At 42.7% G+C, this 27500-nt stretch overlaps 7 protein-coding genes across 9 annotated transcripts in view; 5 read left to right on the forward strand and 2 right to left on the reverse strand.

The window, feature by feature from the left end:
* The window catches only part of LOC134196234 (4'-phosphopantetheine phosphatase-like), a 14087-nt gene extending 12456 nt beyond the window's left edge, over positions 1-1631 (forward strand). The window contains exon 19 of one of the 2 annotated variants that reach the window (XM_062665318.1): positions 1326-1631. In XM_062665318.1, coding sequence (XP_062521302.1) covers positions 1326-1458 — 133 coding nt within the window. In that variant the 3' untranslated portion in view covers positions 1459-1631. The remainder of the gene's footprint in view (positions 1-1325) is intronic. The other variant, XM_062665317.1, reaches the window with a different exon arrangement.
* Positions 1632-1815: 184 nt separating this feature from the next.
* Positions 1816-3534, forward strand: LOC134196235 (transforming growth factor beta-2 proprotein-like). Its single transcript, XM_062665319.1, has 4 exons — positions 1816-2197; positions 2264-2940; positions 3014-3063; positions 3122-3534. Exons 1-4 carry the CDS (start codon positions 1852-1854, stop codon positions 3234-3236), a joined length of 1188 nt encoding a protein of 395 aa, XP_062521303.1. The 5' UTR covers positions 1816-1851; the 3' UTR covers positions 3237-3534.
* Positions 3535-10244: 6710 nt separating this feature from the next.
* Positions 10245-12076, forward strand: LOC134196494 (transforming growth factor beta-2 proprotein-like). Its single transcript, XM_062665636.1, has 4 exons — positions 10245-10848; positions 10916-11586; positions 11660-11709; positions 11773-12076. Exons 1-4 carry the CDS (start codon positions 10521-10523, stop codon positions 11885-11887), a joined length of 1164 nt encoding a protein of 387 aa, XP_062521620.1. The 5' UTR covers positions 10245-10520; the 3' UTR covers positions 11888-12076.
* A 1807-nt stretch (positions 12077-13883) lies between these two features.
* On the reverse strand, positions 13884-15728 carry LOC134196495 (nuclear protein AMMECR1-like). Its single transcript, XM_062665637.1, has 5 exons — positions 15554-15728; positions 15300-15410; positions 15121-15235; positions 14970-15060; positions 13884-14209 (listed from the first exon to the last, which is right to left on the reverse strand). The coding sequence occupies exons 1-5, from the start codon at positions 15712-15714 to the stop codon at positions 14043-14045; spliced, it is 645 nt and encodes a 214-aa protein (XP_062521621.1). The 5' UTR covers positions 15715-15728; the 3' UTR covers positions 13884-14042.
* Positions 15729-15768: 40 nt separating this feature from the next.
* Positions 15769-19155, forward strand: LOC134196303 (beta-lactamase-like protein 2). The gene is made up of 7 exons (XM_062665400.1): positions 15769-16034; positions 16476-16991; positions 17060-17181; positions 17487-17648; positions 17892-18086; positions 18375-18625; positions 18872-19155. The coding sequence occupies exons 1-7, from the start codon at positions 15773-15775 to the stop codon at positions 18924-18926; spliced, it is 1563 nt and encodes a 520-aa protein (XP_062521384.1). The 5' UTR covers positions 15769-15772; the 3' UTR covers positions 18927-19155.
* Positions 19090-20246, reverse strand: LOC134196791 (probable methyltransferase-like protein 25). The gene is made up of 2 exons (XM_062666011.1): positions 19162-20246; positions 19090-19111 (listed from the first exon to the last, which is right to left on the reverse strand). The coding sequence occupies exons 1-2, from the start codon at positions 20244-20246 to the stop codon at positions 19090-19092; spliced, it is 1107 nt and encodes a 368-aa protein (XP_062521995.1).
* An 88-nt stretch (positions 20247-20334) lies between these two features.
* LOC134196376 (importin-5-like) overlaps positions 20335-27500 on the forward strand; it is a 23025-nt gene continuing 15859 nt past the window's right edge. Inside the window, exons 1-4 of one of the 2 annotated variants that reach the window (XM_062665483.1) lie at positions 20335-20462; positions 20631-20708; positions 21645-21843; positions 24392-24588. In XM_062665483.1, the coding sequence (XP_062521467.1) occupies positions 20385-20462; positions 20631-20708; positions 21645-21843; positions 24392-24588 (552 nt within the window). In that variant the 5' untranslated portion in view covers positions 20335-20384. Of the gene's footprint in view, positions 20463-20630; positions 20709-20733; positions 20752-21644; positions 21844-24391; positions 24589-27500 lie in introns of those variants that run through there. The other variant, XM_062665484.1, reaches the window with a different exon arrangement.

The following is a 27500-nucleotide window of genomic DNA, read 5'->3' on the forward strand; positions in this document are numbered from 1 at the left end:
ATGACCAAACCAACATACCAAATTAACAAAGAAGCGGTAGAAATCAGTCAGTTTAAGGAAGGACTCAAAAAAGGGCATAAAGAATTCTTGTCGTTTGTAATCTGAACCGTTGTTGTCATTGCAACTAAGTTACTTTGTGTACTCAATCAAACAATATTATAGTCTATAGTTCTTGTAATACAATTACACATGAAAGCAAATGGAGAAATTGATTGTTGCTAGATGGTACGATTGTCACCGTGTCCTCCAATAATTAGCTGTCGGTGAGTTATCACAATGTATCAGATTATACATTAGAATCCATACACAATCAACCACAGTCAGTTTGAGAGAATTTTTACCAACTAATGGAATGGGATCTAAACGCAATCAACCACAGTCAGTTTGAGAGCATTTTTTACTAACTAATGGAATTGGATCTAAACACAATCCGTATTGGAATTGTGTAATATGGAACTGACATCATGGCTCTGGGTAGTAACACTTTCTCAGTAATATCTTGGGGTTTGGATCGCACTGGTAGTCACTGTATTGCAGAGACGCGTGTATTTATAGTCGTCCTGCTTTAGACCAGTTTTGAAGCAATCACTGAGATATTAGAGATGGTGTTAACAACAGTCAATCAGTGTGATTCTAAGTAGAGTATCTGTTTTCATAACCTTTACACACACTTCCTAGTTTTGTTACTGTGTCATAGTGATGTGCCACACAATCAGGCAGGAATCACTGGTGCCAATTGGTGTGGCAATTGACACTCGTTGTCCTGTCAAATTCTTTGAATTTTCAAATTTTATTTATCATCTTGCAACGATGATCTTAGAATTTGGTGCTCGGTGCTTAGTTTCTGGATACTATCGAGTATGTGCATGAAACCTCATTGAGTTGACTTTAATTTAGACCAACGGTGATAGTAGGTTGTTGTGTAAGATTCTATTATGCAATAAGAGATGTGTAACACGCGGATAAGGCTTCACCAGTGTCCTCATACGGGATCTCAATGATTTGTTTGGTGAGGGTGGGAGAGGGAGGTAGTCTAATTGGTGTGTAGGAGACCATTAATGTTAAAGCTAAAGGATTGCAAACAGTGACGCATTGTGATTGGTTTTGCATGATAGTCAATCCTAATGGTTATTTGAGTTACTTTTAATCATTAGGTCATCTGTCTGCTTAGCCTCATGCTGAGACAGAGTACAATGTCTAAAATCAAAATTAGAATCCTTGGCAACACGCACGTCTGTTGACTAAGCTTACTCATCATTTCCTCCAGCTTTACCCTGCACGACGGACCATCAAAGTTATCTACAGTCTTCTTGTTGTCATTTCAGAGCTGTACACACCAATTTCGACGCCATCTTTACATGTGAATGCCTCAAACTGGCCGTACTGAAGAACCAATGGCTTGCACAGCGACTCGGCGGCCACACATTTGATGTCATCTTCAAGTTTGAGCGGCCATAGCAAGGAGGGCTCCCACACCACTTATCACAGACTGCAGTCTGCATGGTTTCTCTTATTGATGAAGCCTTAGCGTTAACAACAAATCAGACCGTAAAGACTTCGGATTCTCTGTATACTGCTAAACAAATAATTAAATGTGTTGTTCTAATGGCCTGTGCTGCCTGAACCGCAAGGAGACCGCGGAAGCCGAGACCGCTGCTCACTGCAGCTTTACACGCATACTGGGGGACCGTGATTGTATTATCTGCGCAGTTTCTCAGCAACTGCATTCTTCTTGCGCTCGTTTGTCGCTCATTAGCTGCTGTAGAGGGGAGAGAAACCTTGTAGTCGCGATATGCCGCGTATAAGGCGACGTTTGAGCGTCCGATCTCGTATTTCTAACCTTTTTGCGGTATGAGTCGGGAGCGTGCGTTTCTTGTTGCATTTGCAGCCTTTTCTTCATACTGTGTTCCTGCAAACGCGTTTGTTATAAGATCTATTGCGGCTCCTGCGCCTGTCTTTGATCGCCAGCTGAAGGTCAAGGCTATTGAGCGGCTGATTCTGAGCAAATTGGGTTTGCAAGAGCCGCCTGTTGTGAGCGAGGAGCAGATAAAGAGTGTGGACGCATCTTCCTTGTTGAAGTACAAACTAGCATCAGACATGACGGACAGAATGATGGCGGATAAAGCGAGAAAAACAGAGGCTGAGGACCAATACTATATCTCCAAGATGAGCACAATTAGTGTGAAGGAACTAGAAGGTGAGAAACTGTCCGAACTGCTCTGTCTTTCGATTTATTTATATTTATTCTCGATTTTTGTTGTAGTCTCATCGACGTTGTGCAATTTCAAGCATCAGAGCAAGTTCTATGAAATCGATATTGGAGACTTGCCAAGCAACGCTACAGCTGTCACATCGGCTCGTTTCCAGATCTACTACGAACCTTCAAAGACGACAACGACCGAGGAGATTCTCTTGTCTGTCTACCAGTTGACCGAAAGCTGCTGCCTGTCAAAATACCCGGATACCATATTGCTAGACACGAGAAAGGCGACATCAGACCACGCTTGCTTTATTGAATTTGACATCACAAATGCTGTTAAATCGTGGGCAGCGGATGGTTCTTCATACCACGGACTAGAGGTTGAGATATCTGCAGGTCAGTGTGCTCAACAGTCTTCTTACCAAGTCGAGTATTCATCCCAATTTTCAAGTTATGTGACGACTAGCAAGACTGATGTTGTTGACTACCGACCTGTTCTGTTTGTTTCTTCGTCACATCCGATGTCGAGTGATGCTGGACGTCGTAGACGGCAGTCAATTGATTTGGAGTACTGCAACTCTCTCGATCCCAATCAGCCTAATTGCTGTGTACATGACTTCAGTGTTAATTTTAAGGATGACTTAGGCTGGGATTGGATTATACAACCGAAAGAAATCGCGTCTAACCAATGCACGGGAGAATGCCCGGACACGTGGGCACAAGACTCAAGTTATGCTCAGGTATTACATCATGATATCAACATGACAATGTATTACTGCTTGAATATGAAGGTATGTGTGTGTGTGTGTGCAGGTATTGAGCGAATACTATCTTCTCAATCCAGGCGGATCTGTTGCACCATGGTATGCTCTCACTTGTCACTTAATTGGAAATTGTTTAGTTAAACTCTTTGTTTTGTAGTTGCTCACCGAGAACGTACTCGGATTTGGAAATTTTATACTTTGATGGCGTCAATCCTGGAGCACAGATGGGAGTATTGTCCGACATGATAGTGACTTCGTGTGAATGTGCTTGAGTGGAAGTCGATTCACAATGGCACACACACACACACACACACACACACACACACACACACACACACACACACACACACGCACACAGACTCATGGAATGGACAGCAGGTGCTATCATTATGTATGTGCAGTATTTTAATATTAGCACTGGACTATATGTAACTAGCATTATACTTTGACAAAGACTATACCCCATATGTTCAATGTATTGAATACAAATTTAGTTTTATCATTTAAATAACTGCCAACGTTCTGAATACTGCAGAACACTGATAATCGTGTTAAGAGAGGATATAGAGACGTGATCGATTGTGATGTCTTGTTAGTCTAGTAAACAAACAAGCGAGTGATCGTGCAGTAAATCACATACACAAATCAGTAAGCAGGAAGGTGCCGCAAATGATGAACACTAATCTTGTGAGGTTAACATTGCTGCGGGTGTGTATCACAAATGTGATATGCATGATGTGCATCTCGACTGCTTGTACTACTACTACACAGTAGAGTCTACTGTGTCACAGTGTTTTCTCATTCCGTGAATTTCTCCTCCTTAGGGTGTTTGTATTCTAGAAAATTTACTTAATTTGAATTTAATTAACGCGTGATGAGTTTGCCTTTCTATACCCGCGTGGAGCTTCTTTGTTGGTGCATCTACTCTAATTGCTTTTACTGGTAGGCTCGAAATGGAGGTAGTACGTTTTCTTGGTGGTTGTCTTTGGCAGGACGGCGTGCGTGTTTGTGTGAACGTCGAGCGTTTGTTTTGTTGTAAAAACTTTAAGCTTAATTAAGTGGTCATGTAATTACGTAAACAGACGCTCACGTTTGGACACGTTCTGCACGTAAGCGTAGGAAACGTGGGGACCGGCGTTGTGCGCCCCTCAACTAAACTCACTGGATTACTAGTCTACCAGATGCAATGAAACATGATTATGTTGCACAAGTTTGTATGTTGGCCTCCCCAAACTTTGAAAACGTTGGACACGCGTGCGCGCGCACACACACACACACACACACAGTGACACACACACACACACACACACACACAGTGACACACACACACACACACACACACACACACACACACACACACACACACACACACACACACACACACACACACACACACACACACACGCGCGCGCGCATTTGATGAATGTCGTATAGTATCAATTAAGGATTTAAGGGCTAGGGTTGCCGCTATAGTAACGAAAGAAACCGTATCACTTAGACTGCCTAAGTTCTAGCTATACTACAAACAAGAAGTCACCAGACGGATTCCTAGATACGGACTAAACTAGTAAATGCTCGGTTAGCATTGTGCTTGGCGAGCGATGGTGTTGTGTCTTTACCTATTCGCGTAACAATGGTTGCGTTACGTAGCAATAGTTTCTGTCAATCAAACACGTGACCTCAGGAAACAGACTCTCAGTTGCTCTTCTATAGTATTTTGCGTTCGATTATCCGATTCAGGCGTTCAATTATCCGTTGCTTACGGCTGTTGTGCAACTAAATAACTTACATAGTCTGCGGTTGGGCAGCTGCTCAAATATCATCATTCATCAGCTGTATAGACGCAATAATTTGTAATTAATCTTGACTTTAGCGTGAATTTTTAGCGTGTGTTGTACGATAATTTCTTTTGCACTAATCTTGGTGTCCCACATTTCCACGGAGGTCTAACTAAGCTGTCGTGAGCGAACTAAATCTACATATCTAGGAAGCCTACAACAACGCCATGCTCCGTCAATCGTGGTGTAATCCGCATACTTTGTAAATCGCGCGTCTTGCGTGATACCATGCAACAGTCCATCATGCGTCGCAGCTGGTTTTTAGCTAATCAAGAGCTCGAATTTCACTACTTCACCTTCCCACCTTTCTTGAATCAATCATTTATTGTTCAGCTGAAACGTGAGTGAGCATCCTAGAAAGACGTCATGAAAGAAATGTGAGACTAAAATAATTATTTCTATATTTGGTACTTTTAATTAGGACAGAACATCGGGTAATTGAATGCCCGAATCGGATAACTGAACGCACAATTCGGATAATTGCTTGCCTGAATCGGGTAACTAAACGCCGAGTTCGAATATTTGAACGCAAAATACTATAGTTGTCTTCAATTCTTCGTTCACGCTTCAATCGTCTCACTCGTTTACTGAGATAGTCGCGTAACAATGATCGCACAGTCACGTGACAATGGTTGCGTAGCAAAAATTTCTATCAAAGTAACGCGCGGAAACTCAAAAAACCGACTTTTCTCTTCTTTTAGCTTTTCTTTTTCATTCCGTTTGTCACAAATCGGTCTCCTTTTCTCTTTAGTCGCGTAAGGGAGCAAAATCGAGAGTCGTTTGACTCTCCTCGCCAAGAAATTACAATTGAGTCGACCCCTCAAAAGAGGTTCCATGCTTCAATTTTTAGCGCATATGTTACGGAGTCAAAATTGCATTCATCTGGCATCGTCGTTTTGTCGATTTGTCTTTCCGTTTTGCCGTAAATCCGCATGACAAGTGCTGACGCACGTCTATATATATATATATATATATATATATATATATATATATATATATATATATATATATAAATATATAAATATATAAATATATAAATATATAAATATATAAATATAATATATCTCGAGCTCAATTGACATGACAAGAGAGAGGCTCGCTTCGCTCGCCAACTAAATGGATCGTCTTCGTCTCGCCGTGCAACTGAACAACCCGCTGCTTACATGTAGGCGTAATTAGTCACAAAAAGTTTGAAAATGTTTTTAGGGGCGCCTGCTAAAAAAACTAAGTAGATTCTAGCATCATACATACATGTATTAGTACGCGTACTGCAGTAATGCAATACAGTGTCTGTTTTCCAATGCTGCTGGAAGGGTTCTATCATACCAGGCGCTCTTTACTTGGGCGCCATCCAGAGGGATAATTATTTCAAAGACCCTAATAGGTCACCTTATCGGTTGATATAGATATATGTTGATATAATTGTTATTATTAAGAGGTGCCCTAAATAGGTCTTTTATATGGTATCTATATCTACATATATACATACACACACACACACACACACACACACACACACACACACACACACACACACACACACACACACACACACACACACACACACACACTAATCAGTTGCTGTAAAGTCACAAGGATAAAAATAATTTGCTTTCCAATTTACGAAATTAGTGAGTGGGTGAGTCCATACATGGATGGTGTATACTACTGAGGGCGGACGAATCTCTTTTCTCCGTATAGTATAAAAGCATTTACACAATCAACACTACATTAGTACGCATGTAAAGACCACAACGACTTGACACATGGAAAGACTCTATATACACTTGTCATCTCTCTCTCTTGTATTGCTCTGTCTTTCTCCAAGTAAGAAGGTATTCGCAACTTCGACTGTCTCTACTGCTGCGTTTGATCGCGATCTAAAGGTGACGGCAGTCAGTCGTTTGATATTAAGCAAACTGGAACTAGAGGAACCTCCAAATGTTCCTCTGCAGCAGATGATGACAATCCAGCAGACAGCACTGGATGTGTACAGCAGCATCGTAAAATGGAAGGAAAAGAAAAAAGGCTCGAAAAGCAGCGAAAACAAACAGATGAAGAACTACCATGCAACTACTGTAACAGCAATTGATGTAACAGAATGGACGGGTAGGATAGTCAGTGACTGCGTGCGTGCGTGCGTGCGTGTGTGTGTGTGTGTGTGTGTGTGTGTGTGTGTGTGTGCGCGCGCGCGTGCGTTTACGGTAAGTTTCGTCTTGCTGTCTGTATAGATCACGCTTGTGCGGAGAAAGTGACGAGCAAGTTGTACAAGTGCAGCCTAGAAAAACTACCGCCACCCTCTGCGTCCATCAAACGAGCCGCCTTCCAACTCTATTACAACTCTTCATCCGTTGTTAGCAACCTCGTCGTGCTATCTGCATATCAAATGATTCATTCGTGTTTGGACATAAATAGAAAGTTATTAGACGTTCAAATGGTCAAATCCGACGGTAAAGGATTCGTTGAATTCGATGTAACCAATGCCATTCGAGCATGGCAAGCGTCCGGCGCTTCATTTGATGCTCTAGAGATAGAAACGACGACGGGAAGCTGCATGGATGATTCTTCATCAATGGGGAATCTGGATTTTTCTACAACCGCATTTCTGCCTGGTGACAAGACAGTAGAGAGAAAGTACAGACCGACACTATTCGTCACGTCTGTGATTGGACAACAGAGAGGAAGGGGGAGGAGACCGAAGCGGGAAACTCTGGATGAGGAATACTGCAGTTCTTTACAACCGGGACAGCCTAACTGTTGTATTCATAATTTTGAATTGAATTTTGTGGAAGATCTGGGATGGGATTGGATTCTCGAGCCACATGCAGCGAATTTTAGTCAATGCGCTGGAGAGTGTCCACCGACTTGGGCTGAAGAGAGCAATTACACGCAGGTGTAACGCACGCACACACTCACACACAATGAAAGTGACACACACGCGTACACGCACGCATGTACACACACGCGCGCGCGCGCGCACACACACACACACACACACACACACACACACACGCACACGAAGTACGCGCACACGCACGCACACACGCACACGTGGAGAGACCGATTTAGTTGGCGCTACACAGGTCTGGGAGGTCGAGGCTACGCACTAACGCACGCATCAAACACGCGCGCTAATAGGCAACATTTGAATTCCTAGGTAATCAATGACTACGGCATTCTAAATCCGTCGGGATCCGTCTCACCGTGGTAAGAAACGATTAGCATGACGACATTTTTCGTCGTACATTTATAACACTCATCGTTCTTTTTTTTTCAGTTGCAATCCTGCAAGCTACGACGACCTGGAAATATTATACTACGATGCTGCGACGTCTAGCTTTCTAGTAGGGCTGCTCACAGACATCATTGTGACGTCATGCATTTGTTCATGACTTGAGTGTACGGTATACTTACTGTCCATGTAGGATAGGCGACTACTTCAACTTGAAGGTCAGACAGTAATAGCAGAGTAGGTGTATGTAGTATTGATTTGCGGGTTGAGACTTCATTAATTAGTATTAGTGATTGTGGTAGATGATAGAGTTAGAAGAAGAGAGCTAACAATAATTACCAGTGTAAGCACACACACACACACACACACACACACACACACACACACACACACACACACACACACACACACACACACACACACACACACACACACACTTTTGTAACAAAGTAGCATATATATATATATATATATATATATATATATATATATATATATATACTAACTTGTGTGTTGCCAAAGTACTATGATAGATCAGTCTGGTTGACTGAATGGTTTCTTTGAATAAATTATTGATCATCAACTTAATCATTCCCCCGGGTTGTAAACAATGCACACTAACATATGCAGTATCGGGTAAACGTAGCAGGGCCGGGGAGCAGGGTGGGCCAGGTGGGCCATGGCTCACCCATTGTTTGAAAATGGGACTGCCATCAACAGGCGTTTGGCGAAAACTTCCGGAAAATGGTATAGGTGATTAAATAAATTAGTTATTGTTCACCTCTACAGATGAGACAAACCAACCATAATTCGGAAGTTTACAGCAGGAAGTGTGGGACGGGCACAACATGCTTTGCAAACCCAGTCACTCGTCTTGATGCGCACTTACTGTTTGACGTAGAGAGACGCCACGAATCATTTCTCTCAGAAGACCGAAGACGTACTTGAGGTGTACAATGAGTCAATGCCACCTACACAATCTGATGGTACTGCATGTACATAGCGACCGACTAGATAAGATGAACCTTTTAGAAATCGGTTATGAGTTCATTAGTGCTAATGACCAACGCAAGTCAATTTTTGGTCATTTCAGTCTCTAACAGATGACATTTTTTGCGTGCAGTTCAATAAATGATTAAATATTCTCAGAGTACAACACACTACTAGTAGTTAGACTACCCTCTAGTAATGCTGTCTTTAGCCAGGCTCCACCCTAGCTCTACCGCTTTAGTCAAAAGTTGTCAAGTGGGCGGAGCCTAGCCAAGCAAGGCCTGGCCCACCCAACATCTGGAGGGCTCCGCCCACCCTGCCTAGTATGACAAATCAAGAGCTGAAGCACCACCAACATGATCTAGTCAATATTGATTCACAACTTAATGTGTTTAACTTAGGAATAAAGTTGTCAAATGTACAGTTAATTGGTTTGGCTTTGGTTTGTTTCTTACTTTATTTGGTTCATCCCTGGAAGGGTTTCACTAGCTTCTTGCTTTAATAGGATTTACTTAGAAGTCTAAGATTTCTTTACAGGCCTTGGAACCTAGTGCCTAGGGTATTCTTTTTTGTTTATTTTTTTCAAAATTGTGGAGTTTGTCTCTTCCAGCCTACTGTATATCTAGTCATGTTCACAATCCTTACATTACCATACCATTCTAGGCATGCATGAACGTCTCTATGTCTAGTGTAGATGAACAAATGAACATGACACGAACATACGAGTGAAAAAGCAAAACAGAAATAAACGAATGAATGGACTTGTAGTCACGCGTGGCCAGCCGCTCCCCTTTCTAGTTTGGACGTCTGGCAAGTTGAATAAAAAGATCACTGGTAGTGAATGAGTGAGTGAGTGACCCGTATATTGAGTGACCCGTATATGGTACCGGCAATTTGAAAAGATGACTGAATAGCGGTTAGGCTATTCAGTCATCTATTCAAAAAAACATACAGCAGTTTGAATGGACGTCCTGGGTGTGGTATGACAATGTCACAAGGCTAATCAGCTCGCGTGTACAGTCCGCATGTGCCCTAGTCCGCATGTACCCGGCCCTAGTCCGCAGACAAAGCTCTCTCCTACCAACGGTGGTCACAAGAGGTACGTGACTCATCCCGGCAACTGCTCGTGCTCTCACTTTTTCTTCATTCCGTTTCCATGCACCGTACAAACGTAACTAGCCAGTCAGATAAGTAAGGAACTATATCCGGTTGCAAGGCGTGTACTGTACACTAAATGGAATGCACAAGGACATTCGCTGTCCTATTTGTTAGCCTCATTCTAATCAATTCTAATCACCCACACACTCAATTATCAAATTGGCTGTTAACTAGCAGTATTATTCTAATAAAGACATACGACTCAGCGAAGCCACCGTTGTACATGGTATCTAGGCGAGTCCCTACGACTGCATGCATCGCGACATGTCTATCTAAGTAAAGAACACTCAACCATCTCATCCGAATTACAGTCAAACGCTCAACGGACCACGTCGGCAATGAAACTTATGACGCAAAAAATCTTCGTTCTGCTCGCAATCTGCGTGCTCTCCACGTATGCAGCAACCGTGTCGAGCTCTTCTAGTGCTACCTTTGACCACGACATGAAAGTGAAGGCAGTGGAGAGGCTCATTTTGAGCAAATTGATGATGACACAGCCGCCTGCTGTCACAGCCCGGCAACTGCAAAGTGTCACTCAACGGTCCTTCAACGCGTACAACATGACAGTAAAGATGAATGCGAGAAAGATGATGAAACGCAAGAAAGACGGAGGAGACCAATACTACGCCACAACGACCGTTTCTTCATCTGTGATGGAACTAAGCGGTAAGAACGTAAGATAGCTGCCACATCATGTTGGTAAAATGGTAGATGCATCATCTGGCGTGTGCAGGTAGCGTGTGCGGTAATAAGGTAGAAAGTAAGTTTTATCAATGCAACAGTGATAGACTACCGACAACAAACGCGGCCATCAAAACCGCACTGCTGCAGTTGTATTACAACCCGCTCACCGCCCGCCGTCAGGACATCATCATATCTGCCTACCAGTTGACCGAATCGTGTACGAGGAGAGGCGGTTACAACAGAATTCTACTCGACACCAAACGCCTCACTTGCACCCGCAGTGATTACGTCGAATTTGATATAACACGAGCAGTCAAAACGTGGGCAACCCGGAAGTCGGAAAATTATGGAATCGAGGTCGAGGTAGTCAGTGACGGATGCAACCGGTCACCCTATAGATACACCACCACGCCTTATAGTATGTACCTCCAGCCTAATGGTAGCAACGTTCCTCTTGAGCGGAGACCGACGCTTTTTGTCACATCAGACATCGGGTATTCTGTTTATACTACGAGGGGTCGTCGTCGGAGACAGACTCTCGACTCTCGTTTCTGCAAGTCTCTCCATCCCAAGAACACAAATTGCTGTATTCGAGATTTCAAGCTCAATCTAAAAAAAGACCTCGACTGGGACTGGATTGTGCAGCCAAAGGTCATCAATGTGAACCAATGCTCCGGCCTTTGTCCACCAACGTGGGCAGACGATGCCAATCACACTCAGGTTAGCTTCACACAGCAACACAGTAGAGACACACTAGCAACCCGTGTGTCTAACGTTTCTAACTCGATTTCAGATCATCAACCAATTCCGTACGCTGAATCCGGCTGGATCTGTGGCTCCCTGGTATGTAATCTTGCAGCGAGAAGTCTAAATCTGACCTACTGATCGAATCTTATCTCCATCTAGCTGCACACCAAAAACATTCGAAGACGTCGAAATCATGTACTTCAACGGTATCAGTCGTCGACCGGTTATGGGCACGCTCAGTAACATGATAGTCACGTCGTGTGTATGCGCGTAGAGGGAGTTATAGACAATTTGCGTATGTATAGAGAGACGCGTGGCTTTAATAGAGAGTTAGACATGTTTGCCAATCCTATACTCGATCACCTCAACGAGTTGGATAAATTTTAACTTAACCAAGTCTAGTGTGTTAGTAGACGACACTCTTTGTAGACAAATGAGAGTCAATAAATGAGTGTTGGTCTAATTGGGGCAAATGTTGATTACGTGAGCGTCCGTTGCACGTGCGTTTGTGTGACATTATTAACGAGCGAAGCGGCATCGCATTTGCCGCCCTTTTGTTAGCAAATTCGAAGCTATACTGAATGCATTTGTTTGCGAGTTCTATGGTCTCGGTCGTTGAGCTAAATCGAGTAGGCAACCGGTTGCTGAGTCGCAATGCGACGAGGCACGGCGACAATGTATTAGGCCTGCAATGCGACCTTGCACTGCCTGTCTCTCCAAAAATATCTCACATCATCATCTCTTCTCATTTAACGTTTCGTCGTGTTGCCAGTAGGATTAGCAATGGAGCTCCATTGTTTGTTTACGTTTAGGACTCTAAGTCTGCTGCAGGCTGCTTTCAGTTTGATTTGCTGTAATGTTTCCGTTGCAATGTCCGACCATACGGTCGACTTCGATGTGAAACTGCGTGCAATCCGAGGACAGATTCTGAGCAAACTCGGAATGAACCATCCGCCCGACGTCTCACCGAATATCCTCGCCAATATCGAGATACCGAGCGACGTGCAACAGCTGTACGACGTGTTGGTGGAAATGTCCAGGAGGAAGGAAAGCAAGCGGCTGCAGCAAGTGCAGGCTGAAGCATCGAGATACTTTGCGCACCGAGTGTTCACCGTCGAGGCCAAAGAGCTGCAAGGCAAGTTTCTAAATTTAGTAACGTGTATAGAGGGTTGAGATATCGGGTAGTGATGACTCAGTAAGTGACTAACGCAGTAAGTGAGTATCGCAGCAACCGTTATGGTACCGTCTCTCACTAGGCTAATGAGTCTGTAATTTGCACGTGTGTAGAACATCCGTGCGATACGTGGTGGAATCAACTCTTCAAAACGTCGCTCTTCTTCTCTGTCGACCTCTCCGAGTTGAGCAAACTATCGACTTCCGATCCCGACTTCTTCAAGGTCGTATACGCCGAGCTGCGTCTGCATCAGACAGCCGCTTCAAAGTCATCGCTAGTACAATCGCATGATGGTACTCGAAACGATGATGATGGGCAGCTGCTCGAAGTCTACCAACTGCTCGACTGCTCGTGGACAGCTTCCAGGAAACGCTACTTAGGAGCGACACGCGTTAAAAAATACGAGACCGGTTACGTTGGCTTCGATATCACTGATGGTATCACAGACTTGTTGAAATCCCCGGATGTCAACCACGGTCTCCAGGTGTCCGTACACCCGGGAGAGTCCACGATTCATGCATTCAACAGTTTATTCCCGACCGCCGCGTTAGATGTTCAATTTTTTAGCGACGACGACAATGCGGACACACCCGACGAATCGGAAAAAAAGCCAAAAATCGTCGTCTTGTTTCAGTCAAACAACAACCAGTCAAACAACGACACACAACCGGCACAAACACATCGAAGAAAAAAACGGAGCGACGACCCGCTATGCGGTACCAGCTGCTGCAAACTTCAACGCATTTATGTCGACTTTAATCGCGACCTCGGATTTGACTGGATACTAGAACCCGCCGGTTACTATGCCAACGAATGTACGGGAAATTGTCCACACCTATGGGAGAGTGACGTCAAGCACCGGCAAATCATGGGCCTCTACTATACACTGAATCCGGGCGCGTCTGTCGACCCCTGCTGCGTGGCTCGAACCTACGAAGGGCTCGAAGTGATGTATGTCAATGGTACAGGCCACGTAAAGGTGAAGGAAATGACCGACATGTCAGCAATGATATGCAGCTGCAGATGAGCACATAGACAGACACAGCATGCATGGACATCGTCACATGTAGTATCACAGACAATAAAGATTGAGTACACATGACGCTGGTTTGGTACTTTATGAGCAAGATTTGTATTTGTCCAATAAAACAGATAGATACCTTAGCACCACGTGGTCTCTAGGTTTCAAAATAAGGTCAGAAAATTTTAAACAACAAATAGGGTTCTCTGTTTTCCATCTCTTATTATTTTCTATTCAACTGTACACTTGTTGACGCATCAACATATACTCTTCGTATGTGATGATAACCTTTTCACTCTGATAGCGAGTGAGTTTGATTGACTCTCTCACAGCTCGAGTGATGGCGCCCTTATAGCCACCTTTACGTAGTAGAGAGTCAATCGCTTGAACATGGCTCCAACCTGTTGAATTCAAATACATCGTGTTACAACAACACGACACCACCATGGTGGTGGGGTGGGGTGATCACATGACAGATGCATGTCTAGAGAGTTAAATGAAGGGGAACAAGGAGTGACAACAGTTACATACAACATCACCAGTAAACTGTAGTAAACGACAGGCTTGTAGTCACCAATTTTAATGTGGTAGAGTTGAAAAATTAATATTAATTACTTAATCAACTGGGCATGTTTAATATTAATTTCCACAACAAGTCATACAATACTAGAACTAAATACTATTTCTATCACCTCGTGTACTCACCTCATGCATGTACTGGTACATCAAAAGGTAATTAAATTAAATATTATTTAATAAGCTATACCTTATTCCGGAAGTTCCCGGAAATCGACGACTGGCAAAAGTACAAATATTAAAAAGTACCAACCCTACCAGTGACTAGGGGCCTGAAAGAGCCACTTACAGTCAGGATAGGTTGTGTAATTTGATAGCAATGTGGTGTTGATTTGTTAACATGAAAGTGAATATGGATAGTAAGGAGGTATGTTCTGATGAAAGTATGTGACATGTTGAAAGTCGTCATTGTGTGGTAAGCAATGATGAGTGTATGGATACAAACTACTGTATAAATAATTTTATTTATTTTAATTAAGAATAAGCACACATGCACGCACATGCACTCACACCTACACACACACACACACACACACACACACACACACACACACACACACACACACACACACACACCGAGTATACCTTGCTCATGAGCGACTTCGGGTAAATACGTCGCAGTCCTTTTATGACCTTTCTCATTGAGAAATTCTATTCTGATACCATGGATACCTACCTACAAATACTCATTAATATCAACTCACATCATCATCACATGTCACACGTCACGTGTCACCTTCCAATCCATATAATCCGTCGCACCTTCGAAGTTAGTTAAAAGCGAAACTGAACATTGAAGGCGAGGAATTTCCTCAAACGTTACTGGTGAGAACCGATTGTCTTTCAAAGAACTGCAGAATCGGAAACCAAAACATACAACCAAACCGGAAGTAGTAAAGACGCTTGTTTTATGACCTAGTCAGAGCGTATTCTCGTAGACCGCAATGCAGCTTGATGGCGCTAAACGTTCCCATACACCCACGAAGCTTTTTGTCGGGCAAGAGCTTCCAAGAAACGAAAAGAGGGCTGAGGGAGGTAACATCACAAACAGTAAAGATCAACAACCAATGAGTCACACCTACAGTCGGTGTAGTCAGTCAGTGTAATGAGTGATGATCGTGCTAACATATGAGGTTGTTAGTTTGTCATTCAATGAATGAGAGACTGACTATTCTTCGTTGGGAAACTTGAGCGTGTTCCTCGGCATCTCAACTCGGCAGATGTGCCCGATCAGCACGTCGAAACAGAAGCAGCACATCTCCGGGCACGCCGTCGACGTCTTTCCACCGTTGCTGAGTATCTTGTATCGAGCAGATCGACGAGATGCCATTTCTACCTTTTCAACTATTGATATCAATTAGTAAATAGTGGTTTGGCGCTCCAAGGCAATGGAGGCGCGAATACTTTTCTTTGTCTTCTCCTTTTCTGGTGTTAATTGCTTTTTTAGGCGGTTTGGAATTGAAAGTTCGTCATGTCCGGTACCGCCTATAGTTGTTGGATTGAGTGATGACGATCTTCAGTATGCACTTGACGCGTTTGAGTCGAATGTATCTTCTAGAGTTAGTGAGGCGAGTCCGGCTGTAGCTGTTGGGCTAGTGTTGAATCAGGACATTGTTTTTGCTAAAGGATATGGTCTCGTTAATATTTCAGGTGAATTCAGGACACTTAAATAATAAATGATGAAGTACTGTAGATGAAATGAATACATTTGACGGACACACGGACAGACAGACAGACAGGCAGACACACAGACAGACAGAGGAAAAATTTTCAATAATCTTACAACGATGTAACGCTACAGTCATCCTCCCCAAGCTGACTCGTGTTTTTCCTGGAGAAGTAGATGAGAACATAATACAATAGAGACCATCAAAGTCGCTTGCCTATAAACTAAAGCTGAACTCAGTATCTTGTTTGCATTTAGTGTTAGAAATGTAACGTAGAGTTTGTGTTTTAATAAATGAAATTTACAGACAGACAGACAGACAGACAGACAGACAGATGGATATGTATATAAACAGTCAATTATACACAGACACACAAGTCTAATTCATTTTCCATTTTCCATTACTTTGAAACTCATTCGTATAGACAAATCTCGTGGACATCCCACTCCTGACACTGGCTTTCGCATTGGTTCTCTCACTAAAATTTTCACAGTTATTGAACTACTTCAATTACGAGATACAGGTCGTCTCTCTCTTAATGATCCAGTCACTCGCCTCCTTCCCAATTTTACCGTTAGAAACCCATTTCGCACAACGGACAACATCACACTTCGTCAACTTGCTTCACACATGAGCGGATTACCACGCGAAGCTCCCTGTTCAAATATCTACAATGGAGGCTGTGACATTCCCTATGATGAGATGTATAAACGCTTGGCTGACATATCATTAATCTATCCTCCTGGTGTGATGCCATTGTATTCGAATTTGGGATTTGGTTTACTCGGTCGTGCCATGGAGGCATTTGTCAATCGTTCTTGGGAGGAGTATGTGAAGGAGGGGATTGTCATGCCTTTGAATTTGACAATGACTGGAACAAAGTTTAGTGAGGAAGTTGTGAAGAAGATGGCGGTTGGATACATTGGGACAGAAGAAGCATGTGAGTGTGATTGATTTGTGTCGTGCTTGGTGTCTGTTGTTACTACATCTTCATTCTTTGGTTTACAGCATTGGCTTCTCTTGGCTGGGAGGCTCCAGCTGGTGACATGTATTCATCTGTCAATGACTTGTCCAAACTGATGTTCTTAGTTTTCAGAAATACAGTGCCATACAAGCAGCTGTCAAGTCAGGTAAGACGTATTTGCTGTCAACCTGTTTTCTTTACTTAGTCATGCGAATGTATGTCACTCATTTTGTCTGTTTAAATTGTTTGTTGTCTGTTTGCCTGTTTTGTCTGTTTGTATGTCTTTGTTGCCCATTTGTTACCTTCCTTGCAACATTCTTTACTCGTCTAACTGTCACTGCATGTGCTCCTTTCAACAATTTGTTTATCAATCTCTCACTTGTATTCTCCTCCCGTTATTGATTTGTTTGTTTATGACAGACCATTTACGCAGTGACTCTTTTGTATGAGAAAATTAGTTTGTTGATGTAGATATTGGATGGTGAAACTATTCGAGAGTGGATGCATCCCGTTTATGTTGCTTCTGATCGGACAGGATACTGTTTGCCTTGGGAGCTGATCCCTAATGGTGACTATCAGATGAGATGCAAAGCTGGTGCTGTCAATGGATATCGTGCTGAACTGATGATGATAGTAAGACAAATCTATTTACAGCATCTATTTGTTCTTTTTGTTGTTTTTATATGCTGGTTCACCTGCTTTTTTGTTTGCTTGTCCTTTTGCTTCTTTGTCTGTCTGTCTGTTTGCTGTCTGTTTGTCTGTCCATCTGTCTGTCTTCTGTGTGTGTGTGTGTGTTTGTTTGTTTTTTGCCTTTGTTTACTAGACACAATGTATGGTAGCTTTTGTCAAGTTCGAGTATTAACTTGCTTGTTGCAGCCTGAAATCAAAGCTGGTGTTGTAATTCTTCAAGCAAGTGAAGATGAAGATCAACTTGGTCATTTGCTGGATGCATCGTTTGACCTCCTGTTGTCTGTTGACTCATTGATGAAGAAGAGGCAACCTCGACCGAATATTTCAGCTGTTCCTTCTGATTATGTTGGGACATACGTGTCTAATGACTTTGGGACAGAGGTGAGGCAATGGACTAGCATTGAGTAGCATGGACAGACAGACAGACAGACAGACAGACGGACAGACAGACGGACGGACGGACAGACAGACAGACAGACAGACAGACAGTAGATACACAAATACACAGACAAATAGAGAGACAGACAGATGGACAGACAAATAGACAAACAGATTAATGTAGACACTAATGAAAGGAGATATGCAGACAAACTTACAAGTTTTCAGCAATTACCAGCAACACTTTACTGTAAATTATCTCATTGCATTTTGCTTTCTTTGATTTCTTAGGTTCACGTGGAAATTTCCATCATCGAGTCACCTGCCGGTCGTCTTCTTCACTCAACATTTGGCTTTGACCTCATATATCACTTCAATGACACATTCTACTTGACTCTTCGCTATCAGCCACACACATGTCGGCAGTGGAATGACAGCATAGAAAGAGAATTTATCTACTTTATGAGATCAGGCAACACAGTCACAAGTTTTCAAATTCCTGGATTAGAATATGGCAGAGTGTACAAGAAGACGACGAGCCGGTAATAGCAACACAATGTGTACTGGACTGACAATAAAATAATTTTATCAGTAAGTATGTAAAGCAGTAATAGTCTAAAAAGACATTTTGTAGGGATTTGAGATGATTTAGCATTCTTACAGCATCTCTTAAAATGCTATACAAATGCTGGGTTAGTGTAAAATTGTTCCAGTCTGTGTTATTAATCATAGCATATTAATATCAATTGTCTGTTATTTCTTAAAAGCAATGATAACTTTGTTTCTAGGAGAGATTCTCTCGTTGAACAACGGAATAATGAAGGCATGAGAAACACTGTCTGATTCCATCAAGTGACATAATCTGTCCAATAAGATTACTGACTCTACACATGTTGATACCAATGTCTGCAGGTGCCTAAACCTATGGATGTACTTTTCTTGTGGCTTTAATTTGTCGTGAATTTTCTGTATCTTCTCTGCGGTCAGTGAGTCAGGACAATGCATCTCAGATTGTTGTAGTGCCTTCTCTACATAATCAACAAATCCATGACTTTTCCCATATAATTTTCTAACATACAAATGGTCCACGTGACCTCCAAGTTCATGTCTAATAATCCATTGTAATACTGCTCGATAAAATAATGACTCAGACCTCACATATTTGCTTCCTGTCTGTTCTTTCGCTGTCTGGCAGTAATTTCGAGCTGTTCTACTCAAAGTCGCACGTTTACTTTTCAAAAAAGAGCTCTGAGGAAATCCTGTGTCATCAGACATAAGATGGTAGCAACAGCCAACATAGAAGAGAAGCTTAACATGAGGATCTGTGAGGAAGATTTCTTGTATTGTACATGCTAGTTGCCCGCATGTGTGGAGACCTACTATTGCAGTTGATTCTCTGCTGTCCAAAATGCCCGGATATTCTCTTGCTAATTGTTCAAGAAATGAGTGTGCATCAGATTCTGATCGAGCCTCGACCGTGACAGTCACAGGTACATAGGAAGCAGCAGACGCAACATGCATTTGCTCAACACTATTTTTCATTACTCGCTCAAAAATTTTATTTCGTTTCGTTGCACTGTGTGTGTTTCCTTCCTTGCTCTCAAGTCCAATGACCTTGAGACGATGTTTTAGAGCAATTGCCTCACTGAGGTAACCCCGACCGCTGCCGACATCAATCACCTGGCTGATTTCAACAGCTTTTGTAAGATATCCTAATAAATCAATCATTTGACTGACTTCATGTCTCTTTTTCTCGTTCATTGCTAAGTTTGGTTGTTCATGGGTGCAAAGACTTAGTACGCGCCGAAATTCTGGAACTCCGAGGCTTGTCAGACTCATTCTGTCACACTCTTCCACGAATTCAATCAGAGACGGAGATTTCACCACTTCCCTAACTCTTCTGGCTGATAAAACAGTAAGCTGGTCATCTCTGATTCTCTCTAGTTCCTCTGTCCATTCTGTGGGGAGGCGTGTGTCCCACATGTTCTCAGTGAAAAAATTGACTAAATGTGAGTCGATCAGAGCCTGATGGGTTACTAGGAGGTCGTACAATTGTTTCAGTTGTGACTCTAATTCTCTCAAAGAACAAGGCGAAATCGAAACGCGTTCGAGACGTTCAATACATTCAAAACAATCTCCAGCGGAAATTCTAAACGCAGCCATGGAGAGCATCCGGGTACCTATCTAAATTCGTGGCGCTAAAAACAATTCACGTGATTATTTGTGACATGTGACCATATCCGGGTCTCTCATTGACAGAATTGCTCTCAACGTCTCTTCGCGCGAACACACGAATCGTCGATGGAGTCAACGATTCAGTTCGACCAGCTAATGCACCAGCTTCTTGCTGAAAACAACGAAGCCCGTAAAACCGCTGAAGTAAGCCACGTGTCTGAATGAATGGTATTTTTGCGTGGGCGCGGTTGATACCGCTATCGAATTCGTCGCTTTTCTCGCTTCCATTCGCCGCACAGATGCGTTGTATGATTATTGTAGAGTGTTGTGAACGGGCGTTGATGGTCGTTGTGTTTGCGCGCCTTTTTGTAGACTTTGTATGACAGCTTGCCGAATTCAGTGAGACTTTCCGGTCTTCTGACTGTACTCGAGAGCGGGCAAGAGACGAAGGTGAGGCGGCTGTGATGAGTCGACGGTCAAATGTTGATGAATGGTAGAGATTTCACATGACGTGTACTGCAGCTGCTCACTTGTCTGCCTGCAGCTGCTTACCTGTCTGTCTGTTTTCTCATCTGTCTGTCTGTCTGTCTGTATGTATGTGTCCCTGGCTCATCCGTGGAGTCGGGACATTATTAGGAGGGCTAGCAAGGAAAATGGTCATGCTGCCGCGACAAGAGAAGAAAGAAAATGAAAAAATATTCAGAAGAGCTTGTTCCAGGAGGATATGTATCAAGATGTGTTCCTCTTGTGATAGAACATTTTGGGAGGTGGGGCACAAAGGCAGAGAAGCATTTGTCACAACAGTCAGCAAATCCAGAAGCCAATTTTAATGCTTCCATGTTCATGTCGTATTGGAGAAAAAGATTTCTACAATTCTGCAAAGATGCAATGCCAAAGTTATTCTTAGAAAACTTTCAAAGCTGTCACCTAATCATGGTGATTTAGATAGATTATTGATTTTGACATTCAAAGTCAAGTCCATTAGTTAATGACTTTGTTGTTTGCAAGGACTGATTTGTATTTAAAAAATCCTAGCATATGTACAAGTAGAATCTGTATGAGAATAAATTATCTGTCTGTCTGTTTGTCTGTCTGTCCATGCATAGCAAGAGTACATTGTAGAAGGGCTGATTGTACTGTGTACATGTAGAATTTTTGCAGCAATAAAACAATGTTTGTCTGTCTGTCTGTTTGTCCATTTGCTTGTTTGTTTGTTTGTCTGTTTGTTTTTCAGTTTGTTTGTCTGTTACTTCTGGTGTGCCTACCTTTCTGTGTCTTTCCATACAGACCTACTATGACTTCTTCGGCATCTTCCTAAATTAAAACAAGTTCATGTTCTCTCCTAACTCGTAGTTTATGTTATTCAATTCTATTTTATGAATTCAGGTGCGTCAGCTTGCGGCTGTTCTTACTCGTCGTATTGCAATGTACGTACTCGATCAGTCCGAAGGGGACGAGTCTGTGTCAAAGTCTCTTCTTAATGCAGTCAAGGAGAAACTACTTGTTCTTGTGGAATCAGAAACAAACAAAGTGATACGGAAAAAGTTGTGTGATGCAATATCGGAGTGGGCTCGATACAGTCAAGGTGAGTTGAGTGACAAAGTTTATGTACAATGTGTGCAACTTACGTTTGTTTGTTTACACGTATTTACACATTTGTTTGTGTTTATGTTTTAATTTACAGTATCGTGTATTATCTCTAATTATGTTGCTAACATACAATAGTCTAACAAGGATCTAAGCAAAGTCTATCTAAGAGTAGTCTAGAGTTGTACTTCCATTCAAGAACAGAAAGTTGTTCATGAAAATTGCAAACTGATTGACTAATGCTAATATTGTTCGTTAAAGCTACTGTTCTGGCCATGTCCTTCAAAATCTCCAAGCTGTGTGGTTGACCACAAGCCGAGGGACTCAACAACCAACGGATGAAACTAGGCACCTACTCCTGCTACTTCATTGTCATGCTTATTGTCGTTTTCTTTTCTAGCCAGCATCTGCTGCAGCTCCTGGGTTGGTGGCAGCTGTAGTGACAAATTGTGGTAGCAGAGAGTTTTGTACTGTAGCATCAAAATATAAAGAGGGACCCCATTTATATCGTCATGGTCATAGATGTCTCCTGGTCTTTTGTAGTTGGAAGAACCACATCTGCTTTAGTTTGCAGCTATTGTTGTCTGAGAGGTGTTTATGTTGTTGTGCATATGTTTTTTATCATTTCATCTGCTTTTATTTGTTTGTTTTTGTTTCCTTGCCAGACAGACAGACATACATACGTACAGACAGACAAAGAGAGAGAGAGAGAGACAGTTGAGAGACAGATAGACAGACGGACAGACAACAGACGGACAGACAACAGACGGACAGACAACAGATGGACAGACAAACAACAGACAGACAGACAACAGATGGACAGACAAACAACAGACAACAGACAGACAACAGACAGACAGACAACAGACAGACAGACAACAAACAGACAGACAACAGATGGACAGACAAACAACAGACAGACAGACAACAGACAGACAGACAACAGACAGACAACAGACGGACAGACAGACAACAGATGGACAGACAGACGACAGACAGACAGACAACAGACAGACAACAGATGGACAGACAAACAACAGACAGACATACAACAGACAGACAACAGACAGACGACAGACAACAGATGGACAGACAAACAACAGACAACAGACGGACAACAGACAGACAGACAACAGACAGACAGACAACAAACAGACAGACAACAGATGGACAGACAAACAACAGACAGACATACAACAGACAGACAGACAACAGACAGACAACAGACGGACAGACAGACAACAGATGGACAGACAGACGACAGACAGACAGACAACAGACAGACAACAGATGGACAGACAAACAACAGACAGACATACAACAGACAGACAACAGACAGACGACAGACAACAGATGGACAGACAAACAACAGACAACAGACGGACAGACAACAGACAGATAGACAACAGATGGACAGACAAACAACAGACAGACAGACAACAGACGGACAGACAGACAACAGACAGACAACAGATGGACAGACAGACAACAGATGGACAGACAAACAACAGACAGACATACAACAGACAGACAACAGACAGACGACAGACAACAGATGGACAGACAAACAACAGACAACAGACGGACAGACAACAGACAGATAGACAACAGATGGACAGACAGACGACAGACAGACAGACAACAGACAGACAACAGATGGACAGACAAACAACAGACAGACATACAACAGACAGACAACAGACAGACGACAGACAACAGATGGACAGACAAACAACAGACAACAGACGGACAGACAACAGACAGATAGACAACAGATGGACAGACAAACAACAGACAGACAGACAACAGACGGACAGACAGACAACAGACAGACAACAGATGGACAGACAGACAACAGATGGACAGACAAACAACAGACAGACATACAACAGACAGACAACAGACAGACGACAGACAACAGATGGACAGACAAACAACAGACAACAGACGGACAGACAACAGACAGATAGACAACAGATGGACAGACAAACAACAGACAGACATACAACAGACAGACAGACAACAGACGGACAGACAGACAACAGACAGACAACAGATGGACAGACAAACAACAGACAGACATACAACAGACAGACAGACAACAGACAGACAACAGACGGACAGACAGACAACAGATGGACAGACAGACAACAGACGGACAGACAAACAACAGACAGACAAACAACAGACAGACAGACATACAGACAGACAGACAAAGAGAGAGAGAGACTGTTGACAGACAGACGGACAGACAACAGACGGACATACATACATACAGACAGATAGACGGACAAAGAGACACATATTTGCATGCCATGACATGATGTTCTTTGCATGTTCTCTTATTTCTTGCCACGCATATTTTGTTCGACCGTATTGTAACCATTTAATAATTATTATTATATAACCGTTTGTTCATCAGTAATTCTGTTATATATCCATTAGTTTGTCTATTTGCCTGTATAGCCCTTTGTCTATCTGTTTGTATTGTTGTATCACTACAAGCTATCCACCTGATGTTATTAATTTGTATGTTTTTCAACTAGATGATGACGGTGTCAACGAGTGGCCAGATGTTTTGAAATTTCTTTTTGCAGCAGTGAGTTCTACGTTGGCAGACATGAAAGAATGTGCGCTGACAATACTCACCAATTTTCCGGGAATATTTGGAGATCAGGAAAGTCGATATCGAGATGTCATCAAACAGATGCTTGTACAGTCGTTGAACAGTGAAAGTACGAAGGTCTGACTTTTGTATTTTTGTTTTGATTGTTTGTTTTGTGTTTATATACTATAGTACTTATCTGTGTGTCTATTTGTTTGTTTATCTGTTTGTTTATGTTTTGGATTGGGCCGCATCAAAAAATTGTTTGGGGTAACATGCAGTGGAAAAAGACGGGCGGGTGGGTGGGCGGAGTTTTTATTTTTATTTTTTATTTTTTAAACTATTATCAATCGTCATCTTTGGAGGAAGTGTCTGTCATCACAGTTCGCACTCTGCATGGGTACTAGTCCGTGGGCCAATTGCGAAAAAGGCTTCAGAAAGTGCTGTCCATGCACTCTTTGGCAAACCAATTTTGGCACTTGGAGCTTGTCATATGCCTCTAGATGTTTGAGAATACCAATGTTTGGCAAGACAGATCATGTCCGATCACCTTTAACAAGATCGTTTTGCAATTAGCCGTGCAGCAATACTGGAACCGCGAGGCCTAATGCGCGTTATAAAGTTGCGCCAAAATCCTGATCTTGTGATGGTTTCTGCTAACTGTACGTTATTGGGAAGCTTCCGACACATTAGCTCTTGTGGTTATGTGATAAATACCGCTGTAGAAAGTCTAATTAAATTTTTAGTTCCAAGTTGTACCGTCAACTACGGAGGATTGATGTGAGAAATTGTGCTTTGCCCGTTGTACTGTACCTGAAATGTTGTTGTACTGTAGTACACTGACGTGCCACAGATATAGTAGTTACCCGAGGCCCGGATTTCCGGGTGGAGGGTATAGTAGTCGTTCGATGACCGTACGACCCAACGACCGTATGACCCAACGACCGTACGACCCAACGATCGTATATATAGTTGGTTAGCGGAGATGCAAATGAAGCTATTCCGACCAATAGACGAGAAGTGGTGTCATTACTGACCAATAGACGAACGTGATGTCATCATGAGGCTCCACCTCGTTTTGTTTGGTAGCTGTTTGGTAGCTGCTAACGAGAATTCGGCCATCAGGCGTTCGTCCTGTACATGGTGTTTAGTCCTTTGCTGTAAGGGTTTAGCACATACATTTGTACGTGTATGTTTCCCCAACAACAACCAGGGCGAGGTATGTAGCTGTACCTGACTTGTAACATTTTGCTTGTTCCACAGTGTTTCTGCATAGTGGTTCTGCAGTCTGCCAGCTTGAATTTTGGGTGTGCGTGGCTGAGCGGCCGTGGTGTTGTTGCAACGATCACTAGTGTCATCTTCAACAGAAATTTGGCGTTTGACGGGAATTTGCGAAGGAGAACGTGCATTGTCCATGACAGCGTCTGTTTGTGGGACAAAGCGGCTCGGCCGACCTGTAAGTACGCTAGTGCGTCTCTATTCATTTCTGTTTTACGGTATCCAAAGTCAGAGTGAACAGACGCCTAGCTAATCTACATGTGCATGTGCATGTTTTCCCGCATTGATGTTTTGTTTTGGCTCTGGGGTCACCTCATTACAACAGTAGGCGACGTCTAGCTAGAGAAGCCGCACAAACAACAAGATGCCTAGAGAAGCTGCACAAAGAACGAGACTTTTACATTCTTGTGAGCTGGAAAATCGGTGGTGAGCTGCTTGTTTGGTCTCCATTTGTAACCTAGGTTTCCCACCAACAAACAGAACAATGATCACGCCTGTTACTTCATCACGTAAGGCGAAGATTGCCAGCCGGCCTAGCGTCGAGGCTCTTCGACTTGTAACATTGGCTTGTTCCATCATTTGGAAACAACTACATTTGTAACATACATTTAGAAACAACACCTAGCTAATCTAGCTGCATTTGTAACGTTCCCACATCTAATTTTGTTTTGGCTCTGGTACGTATGCCACGCCTAAAACCGGCCATAGTTACGACCTCAAAAGCTGCACAAACAATCACCTGCACAAAGAACCGACGAGCGAAGGTTGTAAAAAATAGAAGCGAGGTCCTACGGGACGTTGACTGACGGACTGCGTAGCTACCCGTTGTACACGGTAGCAGCCAGTCACGTGACTTACCTCAAGGTCGACCTTTGCCATTTCAATAATGCTTCTTATTTATTACCCACATCATACCATTCTGTCATACGATTTTGTCATAGCGTGACTAATTTATCTTCAAGGTGTATACCGGCCGAGGGTTTGCACTTCAAGTGCTTCTTCATTTGTGTAGTATTAGTGAACTTACTGAGGTTGAAACTAGATACAGACAGCTTGTACGTTTACAAAGACACTCGAATGTGATTCTTGAACTGTTTGTCTACGAGCTAGTCTTTTGGTCGATAACTTTGATGATCTCGTCGGTCTTTGCTCTGGAGTATAACTGCTCCCTGTGAGGAGACTACAACCTAGCTCTTACCGGCTTGGCTTGCAGCAATTAGAGCCAAGGTGAGACAAAAATGGGAGTTCTTTCAACAACGGTTGCCTAGCTAAGGTAGACTTTTGGGTGTCGCAGAGAAAGTAAAGTTGTAACGTTTATACCCGTGTTGCATTTACCAAGAGTGAAAGGCAATCGTTCCCAAGTACCTTGGTCCGACAGATCGTTATTTGTACGACCGCATGGTGTGAAAACTATAGAGGGTAGTATTTAATGAAAATTGTACATGAGTCACATATTTTCTGGTATTAAAATGTATCTTATAGACTTGACTGTCTATTGAATCCCTCCATCAACAGTAGCCAGTGACCATGGGAGAGCACTAAGTTTAGAGCAGAACACCTTGTCAATCTTTAACTCAATTAATAGGGACCTTGTCTGGCGTACAACATGTTATAGTTATCTCTAATTGACGGAATTGCTCTTCTACACGATAACACGTCTTCCAGAAATCGAATTGACTTCGTGATTGATCGCTATCTGCATTTGCCAATTGAAAATTTAGAGAGAAATTGCAGTGCATCAATTGTCACATCTGCTTTCATCCTAGTACAGC

This window comes from Corticium candelabrum, chromosome 21 (genome assembly GCF_963422355.1).
Source record: "Corticium candelabrum chromosome 21, ooCorCand1.1, whole genome shotgun sequence".
Taxonomy (NCBI): Eukaryota; Metazoa; Porifera; class Homoscleromorpha; order Homosclerophorida; family Plakinidae; genus Corticium; species Corticium candelabrum.

Coding starts and splice junctions, on each gene's coding strand:
- LOC134196235 (XM_062665319.1), top strand. CDS start 1,852: ATGAGTCGGGAGCGTGCGTTTCTTGTTGCATTTGCAGCCTTTTCTTCA. Junction 2,941..3,013: donor AAGACTCAAGTTATGCTCAG/GTATTACATCAT, acceptor GTGTGTGTGCAG/GTATTGAGCGAATACTATCT. Junction 3,064..3,121: donor GGCGGATCTGTTGCACCATG/GTATGCTCTCAC, acceptor TTTGTTTTGTAG/TTGCTCACCGAGAACGTACT.
- LOC134196494 (XM_062665636.1), top strand. CDS start 10,521: ATGAAACTTATGACGCAAAAAATCTTCGTTCTGCTCGCAATCTGCGTG. Junction 10,849..10,915: donor ATCTGTGATGGAACTAAGCG/GTAAGAACGTAA, acceptor TGGCGTGTGCAG/GTAGCGTGTGCGGTAATAAG. Junction 11,587..11,659: donor ACGATGCCAATCACACTCAG/GTTAGCTTCACA, acceptor ACTCGATTTCAG/ATCATCAACCAATTCCGTAC.
- LOC134196495 (XM_062665637.1), bottom strand. CDS start 15,714: ATGGCATCTCGTCGATCTGCTCGATACAAGATACTCAGCAACGGTGGA. Junction 15,411..15,553: donor AAGTTTCCCAACGAAGAATA/GTCAGTCTCTCA, acceptor TACCTCCCTCAG/CCCTCTTTTCGTTTCTTGGA. Junction 15,236..15,299: donor CGAGAATACGCTCTGACTAG/GTCATAAAACAA, acceptor CCGATTCTGCAG/TTCTTTGAAAGACAATCGGT.
- LOC134196303 (XM_062665400.1), top strand. CDS start 15,773: ATGGAGGCGCGAATACTTTTCTTTGTCTTCTCCTTTTCTGGTGTTAAT. Junction 17,182..17,486: donor ACAAGCAGCTGTCAAGTCAG/GTAAGACGTATT, acceptor TTGTTGATGTAG/ATATTGGATGGTGAAACTAT. Junction 17,649..17,891: donor GTGCTGAACTGATGATGATA/GTAAGACAAATC, acceptor TGCTTGTTGCAG/CCTGAAATCAAAGCTGGTGT.
- LOC134196791 (XM_062666011.1), bottom strand. CDS start 20,246: ATGGCTGCGTTTAGAATTTCCGCTGGAGATTGTTTTGAATGTATTGAA. Junction 19,112..19,161: donor GGAGGTCACGTGGACCATTT/GTATGTTAGAAA, acceptor TTGATTATGTAG/AGAAGGCACTACAACAATCT.